The 27329-nt window shown below is 41.2% G+C and overlaps 1 protein-coding gene across 1 annotated transcript in view; it reads left to right on the plus strand.

Annotated features, from left to right (window-relative positions):
- Window positions 1-27329, plus strand: part of gab2 (GRB2-associated binding protein 2) — a 318459-nt gene that overhangs the window by 278285 nt on the left and 12845 nt on the right. The window contains exons 3-5 of the mRNA XM_060826622.1: window positions 18698-18935; window positions 22895-23481; window positions 25653-25747. Of these exons, the coding sequence (XP_060682605.1) occupies window positions 18698-18935; window positions 22895-23481; window positions 25653-25747 (920 nt within the window). The remainder of the gene's footprint in view (window positions 1-18697; window positions 18936-22894; window positions 23482-25652; window positions 25748-27329) is intronic.

Genomic DNA, 27329 nt, shown 5'->3' on the forward strand with positions numbered 1-27329 from the left:
AAGTATAGTTTGTGGTGACCTGGCATGTGTGGAAGTGGCTGTCGATGTCCACCCAGATGAATTGTTTACATAAATGAAGTACATCCTCCTCTGTCTGAATGTGCATTTTTTAGGTACCAGCAGAGGGGGACATTGCAGTTCTTTTATACTCTTACCAGCCTGAAATTCCTAAGTTTGCCTTCACTTCCGCATAAACAAGGTGGGGGGAACCTTGTCAAGAAATCCATTAATGTGAGTAATGGTGATGAGACAAGAGAAAAGCAAATTGCAACTATTTACTCAAAGTCCATGAGAACCTCTGGGCCAAGTGGAAAGACCAAATGAGAAAAAAATTAAGGAATGACAAAAATATTATTGCATTCCCTTTCAAGTAGTTACATATACAGTACTTAGTATTATACATGCATTTGACATGAATTAAATTAAGTTCCCACATTCCAGAACATCAGGAAATTCTCCACATCCATCTTCCAACAATTTGAAGCAACTACCTTTAAAGAGCTGGTTCAATGTTTTGAAAATTGCCCATAATGTAGAGTGGGTAGGAATCTATTATTGGTGTGTGGCAACTTTTCTGATCAGGATCATCCAGTTTTACACTTGGAAACTGGGAAAATCCCAATCTGAGAATCTAAAATACAATATTTGAAGAGCTGAGATATAATATGATGTTATTATGCTTTTGAGTACAGCATATATAAGAAATGTTAATTGAAAAAGTAGAAATAAATGGAAAATACTTTGAATGATAGAGAAACTGTATACAATTCAAATAGGAATTAACTTTAATTACAATAAGATAAAATAGTATATTAGATTTTTACATAGTTAGACCTTGATGAATAAAGAAAGTTGAATTAAATTAATGAATCCAATCACATACATTTCCATGGTCTTACCAGAATGTAGGACTACTCACTCATTAAATGGAGATGACTGGTGCAGATTTAACCTGAGAGGTTGAGGAGAATCCTTCATGGTCACCTCAGCCAATGCAGGAACCTGCATTGTTGGTGTCATTCAACATTACAAACTAGCCATCCAAAATTAATGAGAAGTAAGTAACATGATGTATGTATAAATACGTAAAGCTGAATTTTCAATCTTCATAATGCAGTTCTTACAATGTGAGAAAAAGCACTAAGATAATGAAAGCTGCTTCAAACATTGTTTTGAACCACTTGCTGGCTGCCACTGAGAATTGTGCTCTGAGATAGATCAGCATGTAGTTCTGCAAAAACCATGATTTTCTAGCAGTATTTTGGCATTTGTCAGGTAAGTTGACTTAATGTTGAAAAGGATGTATGAATCTATGCTCCCAGTCAATTAAATTCAATTAAATTGAATGGGTGGAAATTCATGAGGTGGTGTAGTACTTCCTGAAAGCGTGTGGAATAGATTGATGTATTGAAATGAAGATTTCCTTTCAAAAAGGCTCTAGTCACATTGGGAGTTTGAAGTTTGCTACCTGATAAGTGGATGCATGGATGGCTTGAGTGAGGAGTTGCACGATGTTGGAAGATAAAAGGGAGGAATATTTGGGCTAAAAACAAAGCATAAGTTAGAAGACTGAGGTCATGAAAGTATGTACTGACGGTCCTGATGTCTTTGTAACCTGTTGACTTAGATTATTATGTACAGCTGCTGTATTATTTTGGCCTAATGGGCTTGTTCTCGGATTAAAGCTGTTAGTTTCCATTTCAATCATTATTAATGTGTCTATTGTATGTTAATAAACTAAGACTTCATATCACCCTGAAACATGAAGAAATGCAATTTTTGAGAAGATTTGTAGCTGAAGTTGAGGTTTGAGTTGTAGGTTTCCTCCCTGAGCTGCAAGGTCTGTTTTCAGACATTTTGTCATCGTACTAGGTAGCATCATCAGTGAGTCTCTGGTAAAGCGTGTTGTTATGTCCCACTTCCTATTTATATGTCTCAGTTTCATAAGGTGGGTGATATCATTTCCAGTTCTTTTTCTCAGAGAATGGTAGATGTGGTCCAAATCAATGTGTTTTTTGATAGAATTCCGGTTAGAATACCAGGCCTTTAGGAATTCCTGTGCATAGCCAACCTGTTCTCATGGGGTGAGTCACATTTCAAATTTTCTGTTCAACAGTGAGGCGGGGGGGGAGGGCAATAGACAAATTTCAACCAAATCTGTTGTAGCAACAGTACAAATGGTCTGCATGAAAATGAAATTGAAAGTAATAAATGGATAATTTAAATGAGTATTTCATGGGAATGACCACCAAAAAAAGAAGCAAGGCTTAATAATAAAGCCAGTCATTTTTTTTTTGATTTGGAACTAGAGCTAAGGATAGAAAAAGAATAAGCCACAATCCATAATCACCAGGGAAAGGTGGTGACTGGTCCTGAGATGAGGAGATATGTTTCATTAACATTGACGTTGAGTTGTTGTGAGGGGGCACACTCTTAGCAGGCCATATTGGAAGGTGCATGACAATGAGGGTCACATGTAACTTGACTTTCAGCCTGGAGTTTTCTCCTTTCACAGCCTGGTTTTCCTCCCTCACTTTCTCCTTTCCTTTTCCCACACACTTATCTCTATCCCTCTTTCTATTTCACCAGTTTCTCCCCTTTTCTCACCCCTCTCACATACCTCTCCCTCTCACTGTCTGTCTTACTCTGCCCCCTTTAACATAAAAAAAACCCATGGGGCTTTACATTCCAAAAGAAACTCCATCAGCATCATTTCATGTTAAAATGAAAAACAAGGTTTTTGTCTGGAGAAATTCAGATATAATTTCATAAAAGGTGATTCAAAAATGTGTTTAAAGAAAAATTAGGGAAAGCAACCTGGTGGCCTGACTGTCACTCCCACACCTCCACCACTCCCACTTCCCACTGTCACAGTTTGCAGTTCCTCTCTGCCCTTTACTTCTCATTGCTTTCTCCCCCTCCCCAGGTCAGACTGACCCTGAAAGCCTCCTATTCCCAGACTTGGCTCCTTGAGCTGCTTGTTGGTCCTCCAGTCACAATCTGGTTCTCTCTTACATGTGCTGATAATGGGCTCCTAATAAACATGCAGCAATAGCGCATCTGGAAGAGAAGGGGCCTTATTGGGGGAGCAGCTCTTCACTAAATACTCCAATAACGCTTACTTGTATTTGAAACTCCAGCTTCAAATAAAACTTCCACTTTACATCATTATTTTCCTGGTCTATGATCCTTCTCATGTAAAGTTCTGTAATTACGAAAGGTGGTGACCCTGTGTAAACTTGTCTACCAGCAAAGCAGATGTTTGGCTGTGTGAAGTGCTCTGGCAGGGCACATATTGCATGTTGACTGCAGGTCGGACACCCTATTGTAAATAGATATGTTGCTGAACTGTTGTGAAAATCTCTTTTGACTGGACAGCATTGCCTCTTAGATTTCAAATGTCCAAAGCCTTTAAGTAAACACTAAGCCTAAACTATGAAGTTAGTTCTTCTCTTTCAATGCCATATTCTTCTTCAATTTTTCACTGTAGTTATTATTATTATTAATATAATTTATTTCTTTGTATAATTTCCTATGACCTGCCTTCAGCTATGAGTTATAAATTATTTCATGTCATTCTTGACATATAAGATTTAATCTTGATAAAATAATTAGAGCTGTGTGACAACCAATATTTCTCCAAACTGTTTTGGATCACTTGCTCCTTGCCTTCTAGTAACAAAAATAGCTACTGTGATATGATTTTACATTAGTATGATATTACCACTATTAAAAGCTTTTGTATAATTTGTGAACAGGAAAAAATATTAGTATTTATATCTACTAAGGGTCCATTCATATTTCAATGTTGACATCAATGTAGAACAGATCTATGGACCAATTAACAGTTGAATAATGTGATCTGATGTCATAGCAAGGTGAAGTCAGTCTTGCAGGATGAATCCTCAGTCATCTTCAATTCGGAAGTCAGTTCAATTCAATTCAAGATTGAATACTGCAAAGGTTTAGCCTCAGTGCATTGTTAATAATACTGAAATAGAGTAGGAACAATATGAGCAATGGCAAGTCAGTTGGGAAAATACAGCAAGTTCGTAAAAATGTGGTTCTCAACATTGAGGAAGAGAGTCTGACTCTGCAACCAGGTTCTGAACAGGGCAATCAAAATCTCACTTGTGAGCAGTAAAAAGACCTACTTGCATTCAATTACATATCATTTGTATCTAATTTTGCCTCTTTGATACATAGTTTTCTAAACTTCCACCCACTGGATAAAAACTAGACAGCGGCAGTTCCCATTATGATTATCTGAGCAGGTAGCTGGCAACTCCAGCTCACCACTTTATCCTCTGGGTCTCCATCTTAGACAGCAGGCACAACATTTCAGGCTGTGCTTAATGGCAATGACTGCACTTATCCCATGTCCACAGAGATTAGCATTGAATGTGCACCAGCCTCATCACATCATCACGATACATCTCTGATCCATTTAGAGAATGGTCCTGCACTTTGGAATACACTGACACCTTTCATTGCAGTACAGCTGCAGGACAGTTCATGCACGAACATATTTAAATGGATTAGACCATGTTGCATCTCAGGGCTCCTCATTCACACTTTTAGTACTCACTCACTTTGTACCTACTTGAATACTTGAAGCACCTCTGCCTTGCTTTGCTGCCTCATTGAAAACTTAAAGACTCGCAGTACTTCTCTTTTGATTTGTCATTTAGTGCAGATACAAAGGCAGACCCTTGTCATGATTGTCAGTAGACATTAGTCAAATGGGTGGACTTGTCATTTCATGGCACTGTGTTACAACAATGTTACACCATGTGCCAGCAGTTAACATTGCAAACAAACTGCTATTTGGCTATAGAACACAGTCAATATCTCCAAGTCTAAAGGGAGTAGAAATGAGGACTGCAGGTGCTGGAAATCAGAGCTGTAAATGTGTTGCTGGAAAAACGCAGCAGGTCAGGCAGCATCCAAGGAGCAGGGGAATCGACGTTTCGGGCATGAGCCCGAAAGAAGGGTTCATGCCTGAAACATCGATTCTCCTGCTCCTTGAATGCTGCCTGTCCTGCTGCGCTTTTCTAGCAACACATTTTCAGCTCTCAAAGGAGTAGACCCTGGTCAAATCAAGGGGGACTGTCATCAGTCAGGGTCCTTCAGCAGTCAGTCAAGGGCTGTGTCCAGTCTTAATTCAAGGCCTTGGAAGGATCATTCGGCCACTTCAGGCAATCAAGATCAAAGGTTCCATATCATTACAGTCCAACAACTGACCCACAATCAGTCTTATACGTCCAGCCTGAGAATTCACAGTTAGGTACATAAGGAGCTGCACACAGTTCAGTCAAGGGTCTGGTCACTCCACAGTGGTAGATGTGCATGCCAGTCATTGAGAAGGTTGGGCTATGGTCAATGCCAGGGCTCAGCTCAACACAAGTTATCAGAGGTCATTACTTGATAGGGAAGTTGGGAGAAAACAATTCTGGGGATTGGAGGAAATATGCTAGGATGCAGAAGGGACAATAATTATGAGGTGGGGGGCTACTCAACATACAAGAGGGTTGAGATGATAATGGATTGGAGGGCATGATGGACTGTGAGAAGGGGTTCATCAATGCTCACAACCACTCTGGCTTCACTGGGGGAGGGGAGCAGTGCAACTCGCTGGCAAGGCCAAGCTGTTGGACCGGATTCTGAGTGTAAATTTGGGAGATGAAGATTTGAATGAAACAGTTAGATGGAAAAGTGTGGGAGCTCAGCATTGATAAGATGCCAGGAAGAAAGGAACTGCCTGGGGCTGCCAGGAAGAAAGGAACACAGAGGTTTGGAAAGGGCCCTTGACTAGGCTTCAACAGCAACTATGAGGGGTATTGCCCTCCTTCCTCATGAGAACATGAAAATGGAAAATAAGATCCTCTATGTCATCATTACAGGTAAAGGTATTCCATGACTCTCTGTGGAGGACTATACTAAACTGAGATTTGTGTGTCATGCAAATACTGACTACACTGGTGATGTCTATCAGCTGCTGAACAGCCTCCAAATGAAGAAGTCACAGCTGAAGGTCCCCGCAGGATGCAGAGGAGGGAGAGGACTCCCAGAGTCTATTGTCCTAGGTACAGTTTCCTTCAGAAGGCACATTACTGCTGTAGACTGATTGTATGACCACAGAACTGTCAAAGCTGGGGCAGGAGCTGCAACCTAAAATAGGGGGAGGATGGCGGGGACAGCACGGGTCGTTGGCGGTGGTGGTGGTAGGATAGGCATGTGGAGTGGGTTGTCCGTCCTATCCCAGTGGCTGTTGTAGGTGTCAGCTTCATCAAATTTTTATGCAACTAGCTACTTCCAAGGGTCTGCTGGGAACCTGTGTGCAAATTCTCAGCCCTCAACCCCAGAAATGTATCACGGCTGATATTCCTGCATGTAAGGCTGTTACTGCTTTATTTCAAGCATGGATGCCTTAAGAGGATGGCTGCTGGGAAACCAGAGCTACATTCTGCAACTATGGCTAATGGCTCCATTACATAAGCCCAAGACTGAGACTGAGCGTTGATACATTGCATTCTTCATCCAAAGTTTAAAGTCATACAACACCAGGTTGTGACAACTACTTGATGAAGAAGCAGCGCTTAAAAAGCTAATGCTTCCAAATAAACCTGTTGGACTATAACCTAAAAGCAACAAAAAACAAAAAAAAACACAAAATACAGAACAGCTATGCTCGACACAAAGCTCCCAAACAAAGGAACGGGAGCATTGTATGTATATCTGTATTAACTCAGGAGACCTCCTCCAGGGCCCAGGGCTTGACAAATCTAATCATCCTGGTTAAACAAATGCCCTAGTTAAGATAACTGACAAATCTATACCCAAATAACTCAAGTAGGCTTGCCATGTCTTATAAAAATTGTCTGTTGTGTGGTGCACCATGTTTGTAATAAAGTCCAAGGGAATGTGCCCCATAATTAATTTCTGCCATCCCAACAAGCCCGACGGCTTCTCAGACACCCAACTCATCAGAATATTCTTCCGTGCATGGTATGCAAGAATATTAAATAGTTTCTTCCCATGCCTGTCTAAAGATGGTAAATTTGGTAAACCTAAGAGGAGAGATATTGGGCCTACTTTGACTTCAGTCCTCAATACCCTCCCTATCTCTCCCGCCACAGCGCTTCAATAAACACGGAGCCTGTGGCATGTCCAGAAGCAATGGATAAGAGTACCTTATTTTACATTTGGGACATACTGGAGATGCTCCCTCTTTTAAACTTCGCCGGACAATGTGGTACCAGATGAGCCCTGTGCTGAATGTTTAACTGCGGAGCGCATGTCCTATTACAGATTGAGATCTTTCAAGTATTCTCCCATGTTTCAGAATAGATCTCCACTCCTAACTCTTGCTCGCAGACCTCAAATAACCGGTTAGTATCCTGCCAGGCCCTGCCACCCAGCAGGCGAAATGGTCCTTGTGGAACATAACAACAACCTCTCTGTATTGAGCTTATAGGGCTTAGTGAGAAGCGTAGTCTTCTTCTGGATGAGATCCCTAACCTGAAAAAAAACGGAAAAGATCTCTGCTGGGTAACCTGCATTTGTGGCTCAGTTGCTCAAAAGACATCATAACCTCCCCCTCAAACAAGTCTTCCAAACTAGAAACTCCTCTCGCTGCCCATAGTTTGAACCCTGAGGCCATCGTCCCTGATCGGAACTTTGGCATGCCACAATAGGTGTAAGTGGCGAAGTCTTGGATAATTGCTGTCCATGCCTTGACTGTACTAACGACAATGGGGTTCCGGCAGTGGTCCATAACTGTCCTCATCTTATCCATGAACAACAGGATAATAAGAGGGCACTTTGCCTGGGAGGCCTCAATATCCAGCCATATTGAGTTTGGATCGTTACCTACCCAATCGCAGACAAAGGACAGCAGGGAACTTAATTGATACCTCCTGATGTCTGGGAAATCAACTCCTCCCCCTCCTTGAGGCAACTGCAATTTAGTAAGTTTGATGAGGGACCACGCACGAGGCCAGACAAAGGAACCAAACCACCCCATAAGCTTCCACGACATTGACCTGGGAAACATTACAGGGATCTTACACATGGGATAAAGCAAACGAGGAAGAACATTCAGCTTGATGAGAGATATTCGGCCCAGCCATGAAATTGGAAGAGCCTCCCATCTCTGGAGATCTCGCCTAATATTGTCAAACAAATGAGCAAAGTTAGTCCGAAATAACTGATCAAACTTGGGGGTAATAAAAATGCCTGCCCATGACCTCTTAAAATGGAACTTAGGGCCACCTTCAACTTCTGGCACATCCTTAAGGTTCCCCAAAGGGGATTATGCAAAGTTAATCTTATATCCTGAAATAGCCCCAAATGAATTGATACATCGTATCAAATGTGATACGGAGGTCATTGGGTTCAATGAAAACAGAAGAACATCATCCGCATACAGTGTAATCTTGTGTGCTCTCGATCCCACTTCCAGAGCGGTTATGTAGACATTCTGATGAATGGCCTCTGCCAGCAGCTCTATCACCAATGTAAACAACAACGGTGAGAGGGGGCAGCCTTGCTGACTACCCCTACAAATCCTAAAATTCCCAGACTTCACCCCATTGGTGATGACTGCAGCCAGAGGGTGGCGATATAAAACCTCCACCCACCTAGCAAAGACTCCACCCAACCCAAACTGTTCTAAGATATAAATAAAATACGGTCATTCCACCCGGTCAAATGATTTCTCTGCACCATAGGAAATCATCAACCCCTGAATCGATTGTTGCTGACAAACTTGGACCATATTCAGCAATCTTTTAATATTATTAGTGGACCTACGGCCCCTTATAAAGCCTGTCTGGTGCTCTTTAATAAAATGGGGCAACACCCTTTCCAATCTCAGCACCAGGATCTTGGACAAAATCTTGAAATCTGAATTTAATAAAGAGATGGGCCTGTATGAGGCACAATCCTCAGGAACCTTCCCCTTCTTAAGAATTAAGGAAATATTAGCTTCTCTCAAAGATGGTGGTAGGCATTCATGCATATAGGAGTGATTGTACATCTCCAACATCAGCCCTGACAGAATCCCAACAAACTCCTTATAAAACTCACCTGGGAGACCATCAGGGCCGGACACTTTCCCACTCTGAAGTTGCCAACCTGCCTCCTGTATTTTCTGAACTGTCAAGGGGGCAGTAAGGAGAGAGGCCTGTTCAAAAGTTACCCCTCGGTGGTCCAGGTTCTTAAAAAAGGTCTCCATTTTAGCCCTCCTGTCCTCACAACCTTCAGACTGATACAACCTTCAGAGTAAAAACTCCGAAAAGCCTCATTAATCTTTTTATTATTGTATGTAAGGACCCCGGCGCTGTGTCTGATTGCAGTAATGGATTGGGGAGCACACTCATCAGGTACGCTAAATATTTCCCTGGCCTATCCCCATATTCAAATAGCCTTTGATTAATAAAAGCAAGTTCTTTCTTTGCGTTTTGTGTCAGTATTGAATTCAAGGCAGCCCGGAAGGCCGTGATCCGCTGTAGCTTAGTCACCGAAGGCAGCGCAAAATGTGTCACCTCGGCGGCTTTCAACTGTGTCTCAAGTAGACGCTGCTGTTCCTCCTGCTGTCGTTTCTGGTGGGCCGAATAGGAAATAGTTAATCCCCTAGCAAAGGCCTTAGCAGTCTCCCATAGCATGGACGGACTACTAGCCGTGCCTAAGTTGATAGTTAAGAATTCCTGAAACTCCTTCAAAAAGTATTCCACTAATTTGGAATCCTTAAGGAGAAAAGGGTCCAAACGACAGTGCCGCAAACCTAGCCCTTCAATTTTGGCCTAAACCTCCAAATATATTGCCACGTGATCAGAGATAGCTATATTCCCAATTTTACAACCCATAATTGAATCCAGAAGGGCCGAGGGAGCTAGAAAGAGGTCAATCCTCGTGTGCCATTTATGTGGGTTTGAAAAAAAGGTGAAGTCGCTGCCTGTAGGGTGAATACATCTCCAAATATCCACCAGCCACAAATCCTCGCATAAGTCAACCACCTTCTTGGCCTGCAAAGAAATAGTTGGGGACCCACAAGGCATCCTGCCCACTGTCGGATCCAAAACACAATTAAAATCCCCCCTCTATAATAATGTGCCATGTTCCAAAAGCACTCAACTTAAAGAAAGCACTAATTAAAAATTTGAGGGGATGCACCAGAGGCAGTAGACATTTAAAATGCCATATTCCTCCCCATGTATCAGTGCTTTAAGTATCATAAACCGTCCCTGCTCATCTTTCACCTGCTCCAATAATGTGAACGGAAGACTTTTCTGGATAAGTACCACCATTCCCCTACATTTAGTAGTAAAGGATGAAAAGAATGCCCAGTCATAACCCCCCTCCCCCCCGTTGTAATTTAAGGTGTTTGCCACCATCAAGATGGGTTTCCTGCAACAAAGTGATATCAACTCTTTCCCTCTTAAGGCTATAAAACACTTTTTTCCTTTTAACAGGCGAATGGCTTCCCTTAATGTTCCAGGTGCACCATTTAATAAGACACTTAGCCATATCCCCTTTCAGAGACCCTTGAACCCCTCAGAGGGAGAACCCTGCTTACAAAGTGCCAAGCACAAGTAAATAAAGTCTCATAGAGTCAAAGAACTATATATACAAAAACTACTCTATCATAACTATAAACAACTCTTACTACCAAAAAACTACAAAGAAAACCAACTATAAAACCTTGAATGGAAGACTCTTCCCCCTGCTCATAAGGAGCACTCACCCTACCCATCTCCTCCTTCACAGCTCCTTCAAACCCGGATTGTGTCCCAGCCTTAGGCCAGAAAAAAAACAAGGAGATGGTCCTTAAATCAACAGAAAAAAGACAAAGTCAGGATGAACACTCCACCCATCCCTGGCTTCAAGTCACCCCTACTTGTGACTAAAAGAGAAACAGAACAACCACAAATTGGGGGAGAGTCAACAAAGAACATCCACAAAATTTCCCATTAGAAAATCCAGTTATTAAAAAAAGGGAACAACTTATTCCAAGGTCTTTTACCCCCTTTCCAAAAAAGAAATTATTAGGGAAAAAGAAAGAAATTTAAAAAAGGGAAAACATGGGGAAAGAAAGAAAAGAGAACAAACATTAACCATATTCTTCAGGCCATTCCGTTTATTTTAAAGTGCCTACAAAGTTTTTAGCTTTATCCGCTGAGTCAATTGTATAAACTGAGTCCTCGTGGCTGAAATAGAGCACTGCGGGGTATCTCATGGAGTACTGGATGCCCAAGTTCCTCAGCCTCTTTTTAACTTCATCAAAGGACTTCCTCTTTCGTATTACAGCTGCAGAGAAATCCTGGAAAAACATGATTTTTGACCCATTGTACAGCAGTGCCTGTGGATCTTTTCCCAGGGATCTGGAAGCTTCTATGACTTTTTATTTGTCCTTATATGAATGGAAGTGCACTAGGACCGAGCAGGGGTGCTGCACAGGCCTGTGCACTGTAACCCTATACGCCCTTTCAATCTGTAGCCTGCTGGACTCGATGTGAAGGCCCAAAAACATCAGCAGCCAGTTTTCAAAGAAGCTGACTGGCTGCTCACCTTCCTCACCTTCAGGGAGCCCAACAGTTCAGAGATTTATCCTCCAACCTCTATTTTTGAGGTTTTCGACATGGTCTCACAAGGCCCGCACCTGGATCTGACTAGATGAGGACTCCATCGCAGCTTCCAAGGCCTTAATTCAATTCTCCACCTTCTCCAGCCTCTCCCTGAGGCCCCGGATCGCCTGCTCATGCTTCTGCAACATGGATGCAATAGGTTGGACCTGGGCACGAATCTCCCCATGGATCTCCTCAATCACAGCCCCAATCTTTGAGGTAAGTCGCTCCATCGCTGCAGCCAATTCCTGTGAGTCGTCGGGTCCCCGGGAGGTTCAGAAGAGGCTGCTACTGCTGCAGTCTCTGGTGTTGTAGGTGCTGCAGGGGTGTGTCCTCCCTGCTGCTGTTTGCTTGCGCCTTTTCCCTTTGGCATCCACTCCCAAATATTAACAAATATGTGTTCTGTAAGGTTTTAACCTAATAATTCCACCACATAAGTTGGCCTTGGCTGTTAGGTAAAGCTGTGCACAGCAGTTCTACAGAATCGCCACCATCTTGCAGAGTCCCCATTGTGTGCTTTTTAACTTTGTCCCTCCCATTCCAACACTGGCACCTCCAAATCATTCTTCAGCCAAGGTAGACAAATAGGTCTGAAAATGGGGTTCCATTTATTGAGCAGAATGGGACATTACCTTCAGTATAACAGAGCACAGCGATATCAGTTGCAACAAGCCAGGCGGGACTTAATCAACTGCTGGTTTCAGTGAGTGCTGGGTGCAGTGATGACTTTTGACTGTAAATTTGTTGTTGCTTGAAAGGTGAAGGGGTCCTGCTGCTTCCCAAAGTGAATGAAGCTTGTCTTTGTTTTCCTTTGCTTTGGTATTGTTGAATAAAAGCAAATGTTTTCAATTCTTCGAAGGCTTTGCCATATTGAACAATGAGAATATGTTAGGCTACACAAGGGATGAAGGAAAGAGTAGCATATCCTTCAGTGGAGTTCTGAGATGGGATGGTGCTCAGGACTGGGAACCTGTGTGACTTGATTCGTATTATGTGTCAAATAGATGATTATGTAAAATAGCAATACATTTGCTAATGTGAACTTGTATCTGCAATGAAGTATCCTCCTTGGAATCCTTTCTTTATTATCTCCCTTCAACTGCTTGCACTGTGAAGGGCAGCTTCCTGACTGGCAGTGCTGGACCTAGTCCATAATTGGTCTTTACACATGATGCCAAGAACCCCAGAGGTCCCAGATATGGCAGGTTCTTCCAGCACTGGTGCATGCATAATAGCATGAGCGGGCCTCTACAGAGGCACAGTGTATATCTAATGAGGCGAGCTGCACAGAATCGCTAAAGTTCACAGAGAGAAACCCTCCATAAAACTCATCAAAATTGACACTTAATTTTTGGTAAAACTCAGCTCTAGGTTTCTGACGCTGATCAGAATCTCAGAGCCAATGTTCCGTGTATGTGGGCTTCATTACGGCAGGGGAAAGTATTTTTCCTTTAACTTGAATGCAGAATTCATATTTTGCTCCAAATTGGAAGCTCTGGAGAAGTCAGCACCAAGTAATTTAATAGTCTTTCAGCATGTACACATTGTTCCTGGTCCTGACAAGATTAACAACCAGCCAGAGACTCTGACTAAGGATTGCATTTTATCGTAAATTCCCACATCCTCCTTTTCTTCCATTCTTGGATGATTGAAAGCAATCTTTGTGAGACTGGGAATTTTATCAAAGTCGAAAATGTAGTAAAACTAATTCTTTCACCAATATTTTGCATTAGCTCATACTTTCTGAGCTGTGAGTGATACTGGCTTCGGGAATGCCAAATAAAAGCATCTATTCAAACCTGGTTGTACATAATAGCATACTGTTTCAACTCAAAGTCGACGTTTTCTAAATCTTTATTATGCTCATTGTTTGATGAGTTAGAGTACCATGAAGATCAGTAGGGTCTATAATCTAATGTGACTTAAATAAAGACACTCAGAATAATATATCTAGGTTTTCAGATGATATAAAGATAGATGGAAACGTAAGCTGTGACACAAGCAGAGTGAACAACAAATGATAGAGTATAGTGTGAGGTAATTCTCTTGGCAGAAAACCAGAACTATTTTTTTGTAGAAGTGTGAAACTTGTAAATGTGATGTTGAGAGGGATGTGGCTTGTTCACATGGAAGGAACCCAGAGAAGCAGCGTGCAGATACAGCAGGCAGTTGGGAAGGCAAATGATATGCTGCTTTCATTGCAAGGATAACAGGTTGCTAGAATAAATTAGTCTTGTTACAGTTGTATAGAATTTGGGCGAGACTACACCATGATCAGTGTGTGTACAATTTCTGTCTGCATATTTGAGGTATGATATGCCTACACTGGAAGCAATGCAGCAAAACTTTATCAGTTTCATTAATGGAATAAGCTGGTTGTTTTATCATCAGGGACAGACAGAATTGAGTCAGTAATCTCTGGAGTTTACAAGACTGGAATCATTGAAATAGACTTGAATGGACTGATTGGGTCGACATTGGGTGGTTGTTTCCCATGTTTGGGAATTTAACACGTTGGAACACAATTTCAGGTAAGGTGGCGATTATATCAAGTTGAGATGAGGGGAGATTTCTTTCCTCAAAAGGGAAAATACCTCTTGGAGAGTCAACCTAATAGAAGTTTATAAAATTATGATATGTACAGGTAGGTTTAATGATAATTATCTTTTCCCTCGGATGGAACATTTCAAGACCAGGGGGTATACTTTTAAGGTGAAAGGAGAGAGATTTTAAAAAGGATAGGAAGAGCAAAGTTTTTGCGCAGAGGGTGGTTTGCGTGTGTAATGAACTTCCTGAGGAAGTGGTGGATGTGGGTACAATTGCAACATTTAAAAGACATTTGGATAAGTAAATGAATAGGAAAGCTTTGGAGGGATATGGACCAGGAGCAGGCAGGTGGGACGAGTTTAATTTGGGATTATGTTTGGCATGGACTGGTTGGATGAAAGGCCTGTTTCCTTGTTGTATGATTCTATGACTATTAATTCTCCACTCCTGAGAGTTGTGGATCAGTTTTTAGATATACTTAAGGTGTGATAACTAATTCTTGGTCTCTCAGGGAGTCAAGCGTTTGGGCAAGCAGGCAGAAACAAAGAACAATACATCACAGGAACAAGCCCTTTGGCCCTATAAGCCTGCTCCAACACATTTTGCCTTTCCACATTAAAACTGTCTTCATTTCAGGATCCATATCCCTCTATTCCCTGCCTATTCATGTATTTGTCCAGGTGCTTCTTGAATGCTGCTATTGTGTCTGCTTCCATCACCTGCTCTGGCAGTGTGTTCCAGGCACTCACCATCCTTTGTGTGAAAAACATGCTTCATACATCTCTTTTAAACTTTTTGAACCTATGTCCCTGAGTAATTGACCCCTCCACCTTGGGAAAAAGCCTTATACTTTCCACTCTATCCATGCCATTGATAGTCTTATAAACTTATATCAGGTTGCTCCTCAACCATTTGCATTCCAGTAAAAACAAACCAAAACTATCCAACTTTCCTTCATAGCTAAACTCCCCCATTCAAGGCAACATTTTGGTAAACCTTTTCTATACCTTCTCCATAGCATCCACATCCTTCTGGTGGTGTGGTGGCAATATTCCGAAGACGTTGGAGTTGAGACTGTTGATCAACCAGGATTGTGTTAAAATGGCAGTGAGGGCTTGAGGGGACCTTACGATCTATTGCTGCTCCTATTGATAATGTCCTGAAGCTGGATTTTATGTTTCTCCATTAGCAGGTTTAAAGACAAGGATGTATAATATCAAACCACCTACCTACCTGTAGGAAACTTTAAAGTGTATGGGGGTGACACTAGGTAATTTGACCTTGAGCTGTTGAGGCCCTTAAGTGGTAAATACTGGCACTAAATGCCCTCTCCCACAACTGCTGTATTTACCTATGGCAGGAGTGGTCCCTACCATGTGAAACCTCAGGTGTAACAGGGGTACCTCACTCCACCCTATCTCTACCTCTCACACCACCTCAAAGTCATCCCCTATTTCACACTTCCCCAAGCTTCTAAACCTGGCCTTGCATTCTTACCCACTTTTCAGTGGCCAGGGGCAGCCCCTGGTAAGATCTTCTAAACCTGGACTTATCTGAGCTCTCTGGATAACTGGGAGTGCCTTTATACACAGCAGAGGCTTCTGCTACTTGTGGAGACAGTAAAACCACAGAGTTGCAATTCATCCAAGTGGCCAGCAGGGGCAGAGGGCTTGCCTTACAGCAATTGACACTGCTCCATGCATTGGTTTGCTGCTTTGCAGGACTCAAGCCACCTCAACTTGTTCGCTGAAGGGGCATTGATCATTATGTCCTGGAAAGTCCAGATGCTCATGTTGTTACACATCTGCAAGTATAATTCATATCACAATTTCTTCAACATGTTCCTGAGTGGCACAGTGGTAGCGCTGCAACTTCACAGTGCCAGGTACATGGATTCGATTCCAGGCTTGGGCGACTGTGTAGTGCTTGCACATGTTTATTTTATAGAATCCCTATACCGTGGAAGCAGCCCATTTGACCCATCGAGTCCACGCCAACCCTCCAAAGAGCATCCCACCCAAATCCACCTCATCCTTGCATTTCCAATGGCTAATTCACTTAGCCTGCACATCCCTAGACACAATAGCCAATTTAGCATGGTCAATCCACCAAACCTGCACATCTTTGGACTGTGGCAGGAAACCAGGAGGAAACCCATGCAGACCCAGGGAGAATGTGCAAACTCCACACAGACCGAGGCTAGAATCAAACCCAGGACCCCGGTGCCACTGTACTGCTATTCTCCCCATGTCTGTGTGAGTTTCCTCCAGATGCTCCGGTTTCTTCCCACAGTCCAAAGATGTGCAGGTTAGGTGGATTGGCCATGAGAAAAAAAGAAGAATCCATGCAGAGGGTTGGGTCCTGGTGGGATGTTTTTTGAAGGTCAGTGCAAACTCAATGGGCTGATTGGCCCCTTTCTGCACTATAAGGATTCTATGAAACTTAATTATCATAAAATCCTATCTTTAAAGAAAATATATTGTTGATTTTCTTTGATATTTACTGCAAAGTCTCTCCAAACTAAAACAATGCAGGAATAGCACATAATTCTTTCTGCAGAGATCTTAAAAGTACAGTGCTAACCAAGATTTTTTTTGTATCTCTTGTTCATATTTGATTTTTGAGCAGGAAAAAATAATTGACCAGCTAAATGGGTTTTGGTCATCTGAGTGAATGCTTTCAGTTGTCCTGTACAGAAAGGGTACTGACGCAGTAAATCCTTTCAGAAATCAATGCCTGGTTGTTTTAAACATTGATGACTCATTCTTCCTCTGGGGAATGAATGCTTTTACTGAATTTCACATTCAGTGACTAATGTGCAGCCCTCAGAAACTCTGAACCCAGATGATCTCAAAAGATATGGATAATAACAAGCTGATCATTATTGTATCTTAGGTGGTAGTACTTTGACTTTTCCATTATGCAAGGATGTGATTTGTGAAATTAAAACGTCCTGACTCAATGTAACTGTGACATATATAGTTAATTTTATATTTTTGGTGAAGGTGAATTTGTCTCATCCACCGTTTACATTATCTTCCATGTTCTGACCTCATTAACCACATTGTCCCCAATGTATTAAATTCAAAATTCTCACTTCTAGAAATCTAGACATCAACACACCCAACCTGTATAAAATCCTCTTACTTTTTTTCACCTCGATTAACGTCCAGGGTATCTGGATAATACCTTGCAATAATGCCTTTTACTGTCTCAGCCTCATATTCTGGAACATTCTTCTTGTTCAGTGCTAAGAGATTTGTTTAGCTATGAGGGGCACAAGTAATCACACCTCAGTTCTCACTGCAGGCTGGAGCATTACTCAGGCACTCAATCTCATGATGAAACAGCTCCTTCTTTAATATTGTTTGGGCCCCACTGATATTTCCACAGTCTTGTGTACTTCGTGTTGATTGGCCACTTTGAGACTGCTGAAGGTCGCAGCCCTCATCCCATTACATTATTACCTAGTAAGGTAAAGTTGCCATACTCCCAGAGGACCATGGGACTGCTTGCTCATCAGAGAGAGATAACTGGTGGTGAGTTTAACATGAAGGTCACCATGCATCAGGTGAGAGGCAAAACTGAGAAGGTGATTACCTATGATAGAAAAGTAATTCTGTAGGTTTCTAACATGTATATTTAACTTGTAACACCTTTGTTGCTTTTGAAAAAATTGTTGTAACCAAAGTAGGATCAACACTGGGGCAATGTAAACACACACTCAGTTGAAATCTGGTGTACTATAGGTTCAGAAGGAGCGTCATTGAGCAAACTGACCTTCGCTAGCTTTAAATCTGCTTTGAAGCCAAGTTTTCTGACATTTTCTGGAAAGTGTCTATTGTTAAATTTTAAGTGGAAATCTATTGATGGATAAATTGGACATTTGGCTGCAGATGTAGGATCAGTGGCAGGCATTTGAGCAATTTTCCTACTCCCACTTAAAGACATATACGTCTGTCTTTGAGTCATCCTGGAACAGGCCGGAATGGGGTGAGGGTTACTCACAAATGGCAGGTGGCCTATCAGGCCACTATGGGGTATTAAGACCACTCTGTCAATGCCTACTGGAATTTTCCAGTGTGTAGGAGGGCTTTTGTTGAGGCCAAAATATGCTGAAGGGAGGCAGATTAGGATGCTAGGGATATAAAGCTTAATTAATGATGGATTAGTTAACTAAACCATGCACAATAAGAATGAGGATTAGAAAACACTTTCAAAACGTAAAAAAAAATCTAAAATAGACATTGGAAAGTTTAAGTCTATAATTTATTCTATCATCAGACCAGGATCATTTTAGCGTTATCATAAATTATAGTTGAGGAAGTTGAAGTAAATTGTAGTATTACTGTCTTACACAGTTTGTTTATAGGCTGAATTAGACTTATAACTAGCAATTTATTGTATTTTATACTGGATAAATATCTGCTTGACTCAGATTATTTTACTTCTATTGTTTATATTTTAACATTTGGGTTATGGAGAAAACTGTTAATGAAAGGATTCACTTCTTTTCAATGTAGATGTCGCCAAGAATGCTGCAATTGGATCTCAGACTCCCCGCTCATCCATTGTTGATTTTGGTGGCTCTGTTCAAGCTCTAGTTGGAGATCACAGCACACACAGCTCTTCACACGCCAGTCAACCGTCAGTGTTTACATTTGAAAACCCAATCCAGGCCCAGCCCATCCTTTCATCCAGTGCACCACAGGACTACCTCTTTCTCCACCAGTGTATGAGCAAGAAGACAGAAAATTCTAGGTACGAATTTCCAGCTGTATACAACGCAAAATTCCTTTGATTTGATTTTCAAAGTAGCGGGCTAGCATGGTAACATTGCTAACAAGGGATGAATGCAGATTTCTCCAGCTTTCTCATTTCCCCTCCCCCCCACCTTTTCTCAGTCCCAACCCTCAGACTCAGCACCGCCTTCTTGACCTGCAATCTTCTTCCCGATCTCTCTGCCCCTCTCCAGCCTATTGCCCTCACCTTAACCTCCTTCCACCTATCGTATTCCCAACGCCCCTCCCTCAAGTCCCTCCTCCATACCTTTTATCTCAGCCTGCTTGGCACACCCTCCTCATTCCTGAAGAAGGGCTTATGCCCGAAACATCGATTCTCCTGTTCCTTTGATGCTGCCTGACCTGCTGCGCTTTTCCAGCAACACATATTTAAGCTGTGGTAACATTGCTGTCTGACTCATATTGTGCACAATCATCAGAACATGGAACGTGGTTGGGCTATACTTTTGCATGTATTAAATTAGAATCAAAAGCAGCTGGAGCTGAACTCATAAACATTAACTTGCAGCAGATGGCAAGGCTGATTATTCAAAAGGAAGGTTTGCTGCCTGGTCACTCTTCATTATTTTTCCAAATGACTGAGTGAAATGAGTTTAGCCAATATCAATCCAGTTCACAGTGTATTTGTGTTTGCAACGAGTAATTCTTCATTGAGTGTTAAGTGGTCAAGCTTGACAGAAGTTTACATTGTAACCTGTGCATGACTGAGCCTGATTTCCCACTGGTGCAAAACTTGAGTCCGTAGAAAACAACAAAAGCAGCTAAATGTTGCATGGATGAAAATTCAAACTCGCTGTTTAAAGTTCCAATTCTACTGAAAGTATCCAAGTCGAAGCTTTGTGGCTGATGGAGAAAAGTTGAAGCATTGAAACATGCTCAAGAATTTATACAATTCACTGGTGCCCTCTAATGATAAAAGCTTAGTACTGCTTGATTGTAATAATCAACTTGTGAAATGGCTTAGATTTAATTATTATGACACTATCAGAGTTAACATGTCTAGGAAACAGAAGAGAGTACGGGGGTAGAGTACACTGACATTCCTGATTCTAATTTCTATACATGATGATGGTAAGTAAGTTAAGCCAGTTTAACTAGCACAAAGTCATTCACTCCATCATACCAAGGCATGCTCTTTCCTAGAGCAAACCAAAATTTATCCGACTGTCAATTTCTCCAACTGAAGTCCTGCATTTTCCATTAATCTGAACATTCATTATATTTTGTTCAGTACATGGAACAGCCTCTGCAACAAACAGTTCCTGTGGCTCCAATAACACTTAATTTCAGGATAGTTCCCCAAACTGCCTTCACACTCTGTTGGAGATGAGTTTTATAAGTGGACCCCTTCCATAGCCATAAAATGTCTCTTTCCCAGGTATTTATCTAGCTTGCTTCTGAAAGACACTGGGAAATCTCCTTTCATCATCAATTTAGACAGTGAGACATAGAGATATACAGCATGGAAACAGACCCTTCAGTCCAACTCGTCCATGTTGACCAGATATCCTATAAATCTAGTCCCATTTGCCAGCATTTGGCCTGTATCCCTCTAAACCCTTCCTATTCATATACCCATCCAGATGCCTTTAAATGTTGTAATTGTACCAGCCTCCACCACTTCCTCCGGCAGCTCATTCCATATGCGCACTACCCTCTGCGTGAAAAAGTTGCCCCTTAGGTCCCTTTTATATCTTTCCCCTCTAGTTTTGGACGTTCCCATCCCAGGGAAAAGACCTTACCTACTTACCATATCTAAGCCCCTCATGATTTTATAAACTTCTAGAAGATCATTCCTCGGCCTACATTGCACCAGGTAAAATACACCCAGCCTATTCAGCCTCTCCCAATAGCTCAAACCTTCCAAGCCTGGCAACATCCTTATTTCTGAACCCTTTCAAGTTTTACAATATTCTTCCTATAGAAATTGCAGTGTAAAATCATGTCTCTTGATGTCTTCCCTGGATTTTTTTCCCAAATATCTTAAATCTTTGTCATCTCAATACTGATCCTTTGGGACAGTCCTTTCACTTTTTCAGGAACCATCTTCTTCAATTATGTGTAACAATTGTTCCACATGCTCATCTATTTACCATCTGCATTTACTCATATTACAATTTTAAATAAATTTATTTATTATCTGTATAAGGTTCATCTTCTACAGTTAGATTCCATTCTACTTATTTTCCCATAACCTCACTGAAATTGAAATGACCTCCTTTTGTATTGTCTGCTGTATTTAGTATTTAACCCTTACGCTCTTCCCTGTTTTCTCTGTTAATTTTTAAGTCATTTTTCTTCATCTTTAAAGTTGTTTTCTCCCTCATTATTTCAAAGTTTCTGGTTCCTTTTCCATGCTGCTAAGCACTAAGATAATGATGGTGCCAATACTTTCAGAGTACACCTGTCTTAAATTCTGCTAAATATAATACTTACAAATATTGATTCAAATTTCCTCTGATTTTAATTACTTGGGAATTTTTCATCATATCTTTGTCTTTTTTATGTTAAACTCAAGTTACATTTTGTTCCCTTTCCTTATTTTGCTTTTTATACATGATTTTAGATAGAATTAAATATTCTAATTTCCAGTTTTAGATATCATGGACATGAAATTGAAATCAGTATCACTCATTTGATGTTCAGGGATAAAACGTTTGTGGTGTAGGAGGTTGAGGGAGGAAGGTGTTACAGGCAATAATGAAAGTGACAGGGGAGAGAGTGAATGTGATGAGGCAGACAGGGTGTGGCACTTACCCTGGCAGAACAGAGAAGGTAATTGACATTTTTACTACACTGCTGGCAATTTCTCCACACCCTGGAGGTAGTACTGACTTGGGCAATGGTCACAGAGCTTGGACTGGCAGGTACAGTCTCTGCTCTTCTGGGTAGAGGGCAGCCGTCTTTCATATTACCCCATCCACCAGGACCTCCAGGTCCCTTTCATTGTCTCACGATACCATTTTCCCCTTCTCCCACATCCTTTGCCAGGTATGGAGAAATTCAGAATGTCTCACAGTGCTCTTCTGGGCACACTGCAGAGTTTTAAAGGTGATGCACGAGTAAAGGATTCCAGTCATTGAGCAGATATCTACTGGGTAGTGAGTGTTTTCAAAAGGCTTCGTCTTCTGATGGAGTGGAACTTGGATGTGAGAGGTGCCAAATGGGCAGGATTTCTAATGAATGCAGTGAATTTGAGGAGTTATGGTAATAGGCTTCATGTCAACAAATCCTCTACAAAGCTCAGTGCAACTCAAACGTAGCCAAAAACACCTACATTGCAGCCCGTTGCATTCCCCCCTCTGAGCCTGAGGTAGTTTGGAAAATTTATTTCTGCTAACACAGCCAATTCTGAATTAGGCTGAGGATACAAACCAAGATGATTTTCTGAAAGATGCGACTTCTGGTGGTAAAGTGTTGCTTACTCACAGCAACGCTGATCAGCTGGAGTTGAGTTTAAGCAAAGTTTGGAAACTGCTCAGAAATCTGCTAAAACATTGACTATAAAAATCAAATTACACTTGAAGAGAACATTGTAAATTTCAAAACTTTTCTGTTAACATGAACTTTTATTGATAATTTTAAATGCTGTTGTACGTGACATAGAGATATCAATTCTCCATCACTGTTCTTTTTTTCAAATATTGTACTAAATGTTAGTGACTCCGTTTATCTTTTGATATGATCATTGACAATATTCCATATAAATTCTTCACCTTTTCAATTGATGCAGTTGCTCAATTCAATTGCACTGCAGCATTGTACAGTCTGGGTGTATGGTTTAGTTACTAAACTTACCATTGCAGCTAAGCTGAGGAGTATAAAGTTCACTGCTGAGAGTAAAAGAGTTAATTTGAGCATGATCAATAACATGAAGCACCAAACTCATTGCCATTTCTTTCTATTTGTATTATCCAGGAGTGCCAGTTTTTCTCAGCATGGTTCCACGAAGAGAGATGGAGACACAACCTCAGAGAAATTATCTGAAGCAAACTCACACTGTGTCAACGGAATCAGTGGGCAAATCCATGGCTTTCATGTGTTACCAAAACCAGAGAAACAGCACATAGAAAAAAGGGTTACCACTGCTTATGATTTGCCTCGGAGTCTGGGATATGATGGTGCAGCCAAATATGGCTCACCTGGGTTAGACAATGACGATGAAGAAGTGTACACATTTAACACTCCAAATAGTACTCTTTGTAGAAGACTTAGTGAGATTTCCACAGACTCCTATGACATTCCATCAACGCCGATGTCCTGCCACAATATTCCAAGGACATTCACTTTTGACCGAAACCACAACCCGTTATCCACGAGCTCTGGTGATTCAGCAGCTGCACCTCCTCCACGGCCACCAAAGCCTGTTCCAATAGATCGGAAGCCAGAGTGGGGTAGCCCTAAGCAATGTACTCGGAATAGCAAAGGAAAACAAGCATCAGCAGCAGCTACAATCCCAAGAAGAAATACGCTTCCAGCAGTGGATAACAACAGACTTCACAGAGGTAACAATTTCAAATTATAAATGAATCTTTAAAAAAACTACTCTATACTATAAAGTAGCCAAGCAGCTCCAGGTATTTTAACGTCTGGCTGGAAATTGCTAGATTGAAGTTCTATCTGTTCACCATCCCGTTCCAGGGAGGCACAGCTGGAATAGTCCATAATCTTCCTTGGCTTTAAATTTTTAAAGAAGCAAAGACTTCAGAAGCTGCAAGTCTGAGATAGGAACATGAAATGCTACAAATACACAAATTGATAAACATCTAGTGAGGGAAACAGGTAAAATAACTTGGGTGCAAATATTTGTGAAACCATTTTGTTTTTGAGTGTCTTGGCATTTTCTGTTTTTGACCCCATAAAAAAATTCCATAAGGACTTATACATTTAATGGTAAGTTCCTGGGGAGTGTTGCTAAACAAAGAGACCCTGGAGTGCAGGTTCATAGCTCCTTGAAAGTGGAGTCGCAGGTAGATAGGATAGTGAAGAAGGCATTTGATATGCTTTCCTTTATTGGTCAGAGCATTGAGTTGGGTGGTTATGTTGCGGTTGTACAGGACATTGGTTAGTCTACTTATGGAATATTGTGTGTAATTCAGGTGTCCCTCCTATAAGAAGGATGGAGTGAACCTTGAAAGTGTTCAGAAAAGATTTACAAGGATATTGCCATGGTTGGAGGGTTTGAGCTACAAGGAGAGGCTGAATAGGCAGGGGCTTTTTACCCTGGAGTGTCGGAGACTGAGGGGTGACCTTGTAGAGGCTTATAAGATCATGAGGGGCATGGATAGGGTAAATAGACAAGGTCTTTTCCCTGGGATGGGGAGTCCAGAACTAGAGAGCATAGGTTTAGGGTGAGAGGGACAGATTTAAAAAGACTTAAGAGGCAACTTCTTCATGCAAAGGGTGGTGCGTGTATGGAATGAGCTGCCAAATGCTGGCAAATGGGATTAGATTGAGTTGGGATATCTGATTGACATGGACAAGTTGGACCGAAGGTTCTGTTTCTGTGCTGTACATCTCTATGACTCTGTGACTCTAAGGTACTGCAGAAAGAAACTGAAATCTATAATATTAATTTTCTTTTTCCCCACATTCCAATGGTCAACAACCAGCTAGCTGATGGGTAGACTGCAGCCTGTTGGTGATATGACACTTCTTTGAACACAAACTGTCAGATAATAGCAATATTGTGGTTTTGTGCACTGGGGCATATGTTATTTACTGCAATACAGAACTGAAAGGTATAGTTTTTAAGACCCAAACATGTGCCAAGTCACTGATTGCTCTTGCAGATCTTTGAGAAATTACCAAGCAAGGCAAATGCTTTTCTGATTGTGGGAACATTAAAATACCAATTCTGTCTGTGTGCATATAAGTGAGAGTGGCGTTGATTGTAATTTGGAAACAGGTCGTGCACTGTCTTTGTGGTCTCAAAAGGTTGTGGTCTGGGGGAAAAAATCTATCGGGAAGAAGAAGAGAAACTCAGGGACCAACAGAGCAATACGATAATGTTTAACTGCACTGAGACCAGTGTTAAACTAATTTAAAAGTCAGAACTCGAGAGATAGGTGTTAAGATACAGGCATTTTCCTTGATGGGAACTATTCTTAAGTGGCCAATGTAACTGCAACAATCAGCAGAAACCATGGTTAGCCCTGTTCATCTGGGTTCCTGCAAATTTTGTTTCAAAGGTTCAATAGTAACTCAGGCAAGCCCTGAGCAAATTCCTGATTTATGAGTCTGTTGTAATGGATTATATTTTCTTAATGACAAGATTCATGTGTAACTCATTTAACAAGCAAAATGGGTATGTACAATTGTACATTTCTTATGTAATTTATTCTTTTGAGATTTAATTTTGCAATGATGTTTCAGGTTTAATGTATGGTTCTATAAAATGGAAGTGCTCTGACTCTCACTAGGTGCAGCATATATCAGAAGTTCAGACTTGCACCATTTACCATTTTGCTCTCAATGGCTGAATTTGAAGTTCTGATGTGCACAATTTTTGATTTTGTTTCCGGCAGTTGAGTGTTCTCACCAGGAATATGAAATCAGAACATTCACCCTTCTGTGTATCTTTCTGAAGAAGGGATGAATTACTGCTTTTAACTTAAAAAAAAACATGGTCCCATTTCTCTATGATTCAGTCTTGTGTAAAATGTCTTCCAACCAGCTTCTTCATGTGAAACATATGATTATCCCCGTCACGCTACTAATAATGAAGGCCTCTCAGTGGAGTCTGTTAATGATGGATTCAGCTCTTACTTGGTAAGGAGCATTTTTTTAAAAATGTGTTTACAACTTAATGGCTCTTTATATTAATTGAGATGCATTACTATCCTGAACTTCTCAGTCTCTCTCTCTCTCTCTCTCTCTTTGCAAATGTTGCCTCTTGTTAAGAACTCCATAAAAACCGATGAGTTTAAAAAGAAATTCAAATTTCCAGTTAATAACTGAAAAGAGTGATATGACAAGACTTTATTTTTAAGAATTTTATGGGAACAAATGATTAAAAATGCTGAACTCAATGCTTTCTGTAGGCAGCTTGTAGTTTAAACAATAGAAAGTAAAAATTTCCTTTTATACTTGTTACTCAACACTCCCTCTCGGGAATTAAGGCAATGTAGCAAACAGTCCACAGAGGTGCTTTCAGCTTCTGATATGTTCACTGTCCCCTCTCTCATTGAAGAGTAATTTTAAGAGTTCACCCATCAGCGCCTTCCTTAGCTGAGGGAGAATTACCGAAATCCAGTTCCTGCAGTGAGACCTGCCCTATCATTTCATTCCTGCTGGTGATGCAAGCATAAGTCATTTAGTCATAGTCTAAAAACTGTTTCCCTCTCATACCTGGCTGTGGAAGTGCACTAACTCAAGCAGTTTGTTCTCTGCTAACCACACAAAACTACTGTCTCTCTGTGATATTAATTCACTTGTAGGGAAGCCTAACATCTGATCTCAAAAGTGGCTTCTACTACATCTTTCCTCATGCATCTGGGTAGAAATGCTGATCACCTGTTTTTGATCCAAAATGCCTCCCATTTTAGAAGTAAATGGACAGATTACAAAACAATTACTTAAAACCTAATACTGCCAACAAATTTTGAGAACCTTGCCACACTCAGAGTCTACCCACTGAAATTTGTTTCCATTGTCTTCAGCGATGCGTACCTTACACGGTCATCCCAGTATTGATGTCTGAACTCTCTTTGATCTTTACTATATCAAACCTGTTGTCGGACAGAATTTTCACATTATTCCCTCCATTTGAAAAATGCAATTCCAAATGATGAATTATAAGATTATTTGAACAGCATCAAACCTTGTGTTTTGAATTTTGCTGTAAATTATTTAACATACAAACAATTGCACTTCATTCCCCCCCACCGCCCCCCCACCCCCACCCCCACACCCCCATTCTTCCAAATTCCAATGAGTATAGTCCCAGTCTATTCATTCTCGCCTCATAAGACAATCCTTTCAATCTGGAATCAACCTAGTGAACCTTCACTGCACCCCCTCCAGTGCCAGTACATCCTTTCTCAAGTAAGGAGTCCAAACCTGCACACAGTACTCCAGGTGTGGTCTCACCAGCACCCTATACAGCTGCAGCATAACCTCCCTATTATTAAATTCCATCCCTCTAGCAATGAAATATTCCATTAGCCTTCTTAATTACCTGATGCACCTGAAAACCAACTTTTTGTGATTAATGCAGAAGAACACCCAGGTCCCCCAACACAGCTGCAATTTTTCACTATTTAAATAATAGTCTATTTTGCTGTTATTCCCACCAAACATAGATGGCCATCAGATTTACCAATATTGTTCTCCATCTGACAGACCCTTGCCT

The sequence above is a fragment of the Hemiscyllium ocellatum genome, chromosome 6, assembly GCF_020745735.1.
Source record: "Hemiscyllium ocellatum isolate sHemOce1 chromosome 6, sHemOce1.pat.X.cur, whole genome shotgun sequence".
Taxonomy (NCBI): domain Eukaryota; kingdom Metazoa; phylum Chordata; class Chondrichthyes; order Orectolobiformes; family Hemiscylliidae; genus Hemiscyllium; species Hemiscyllium ocellatum.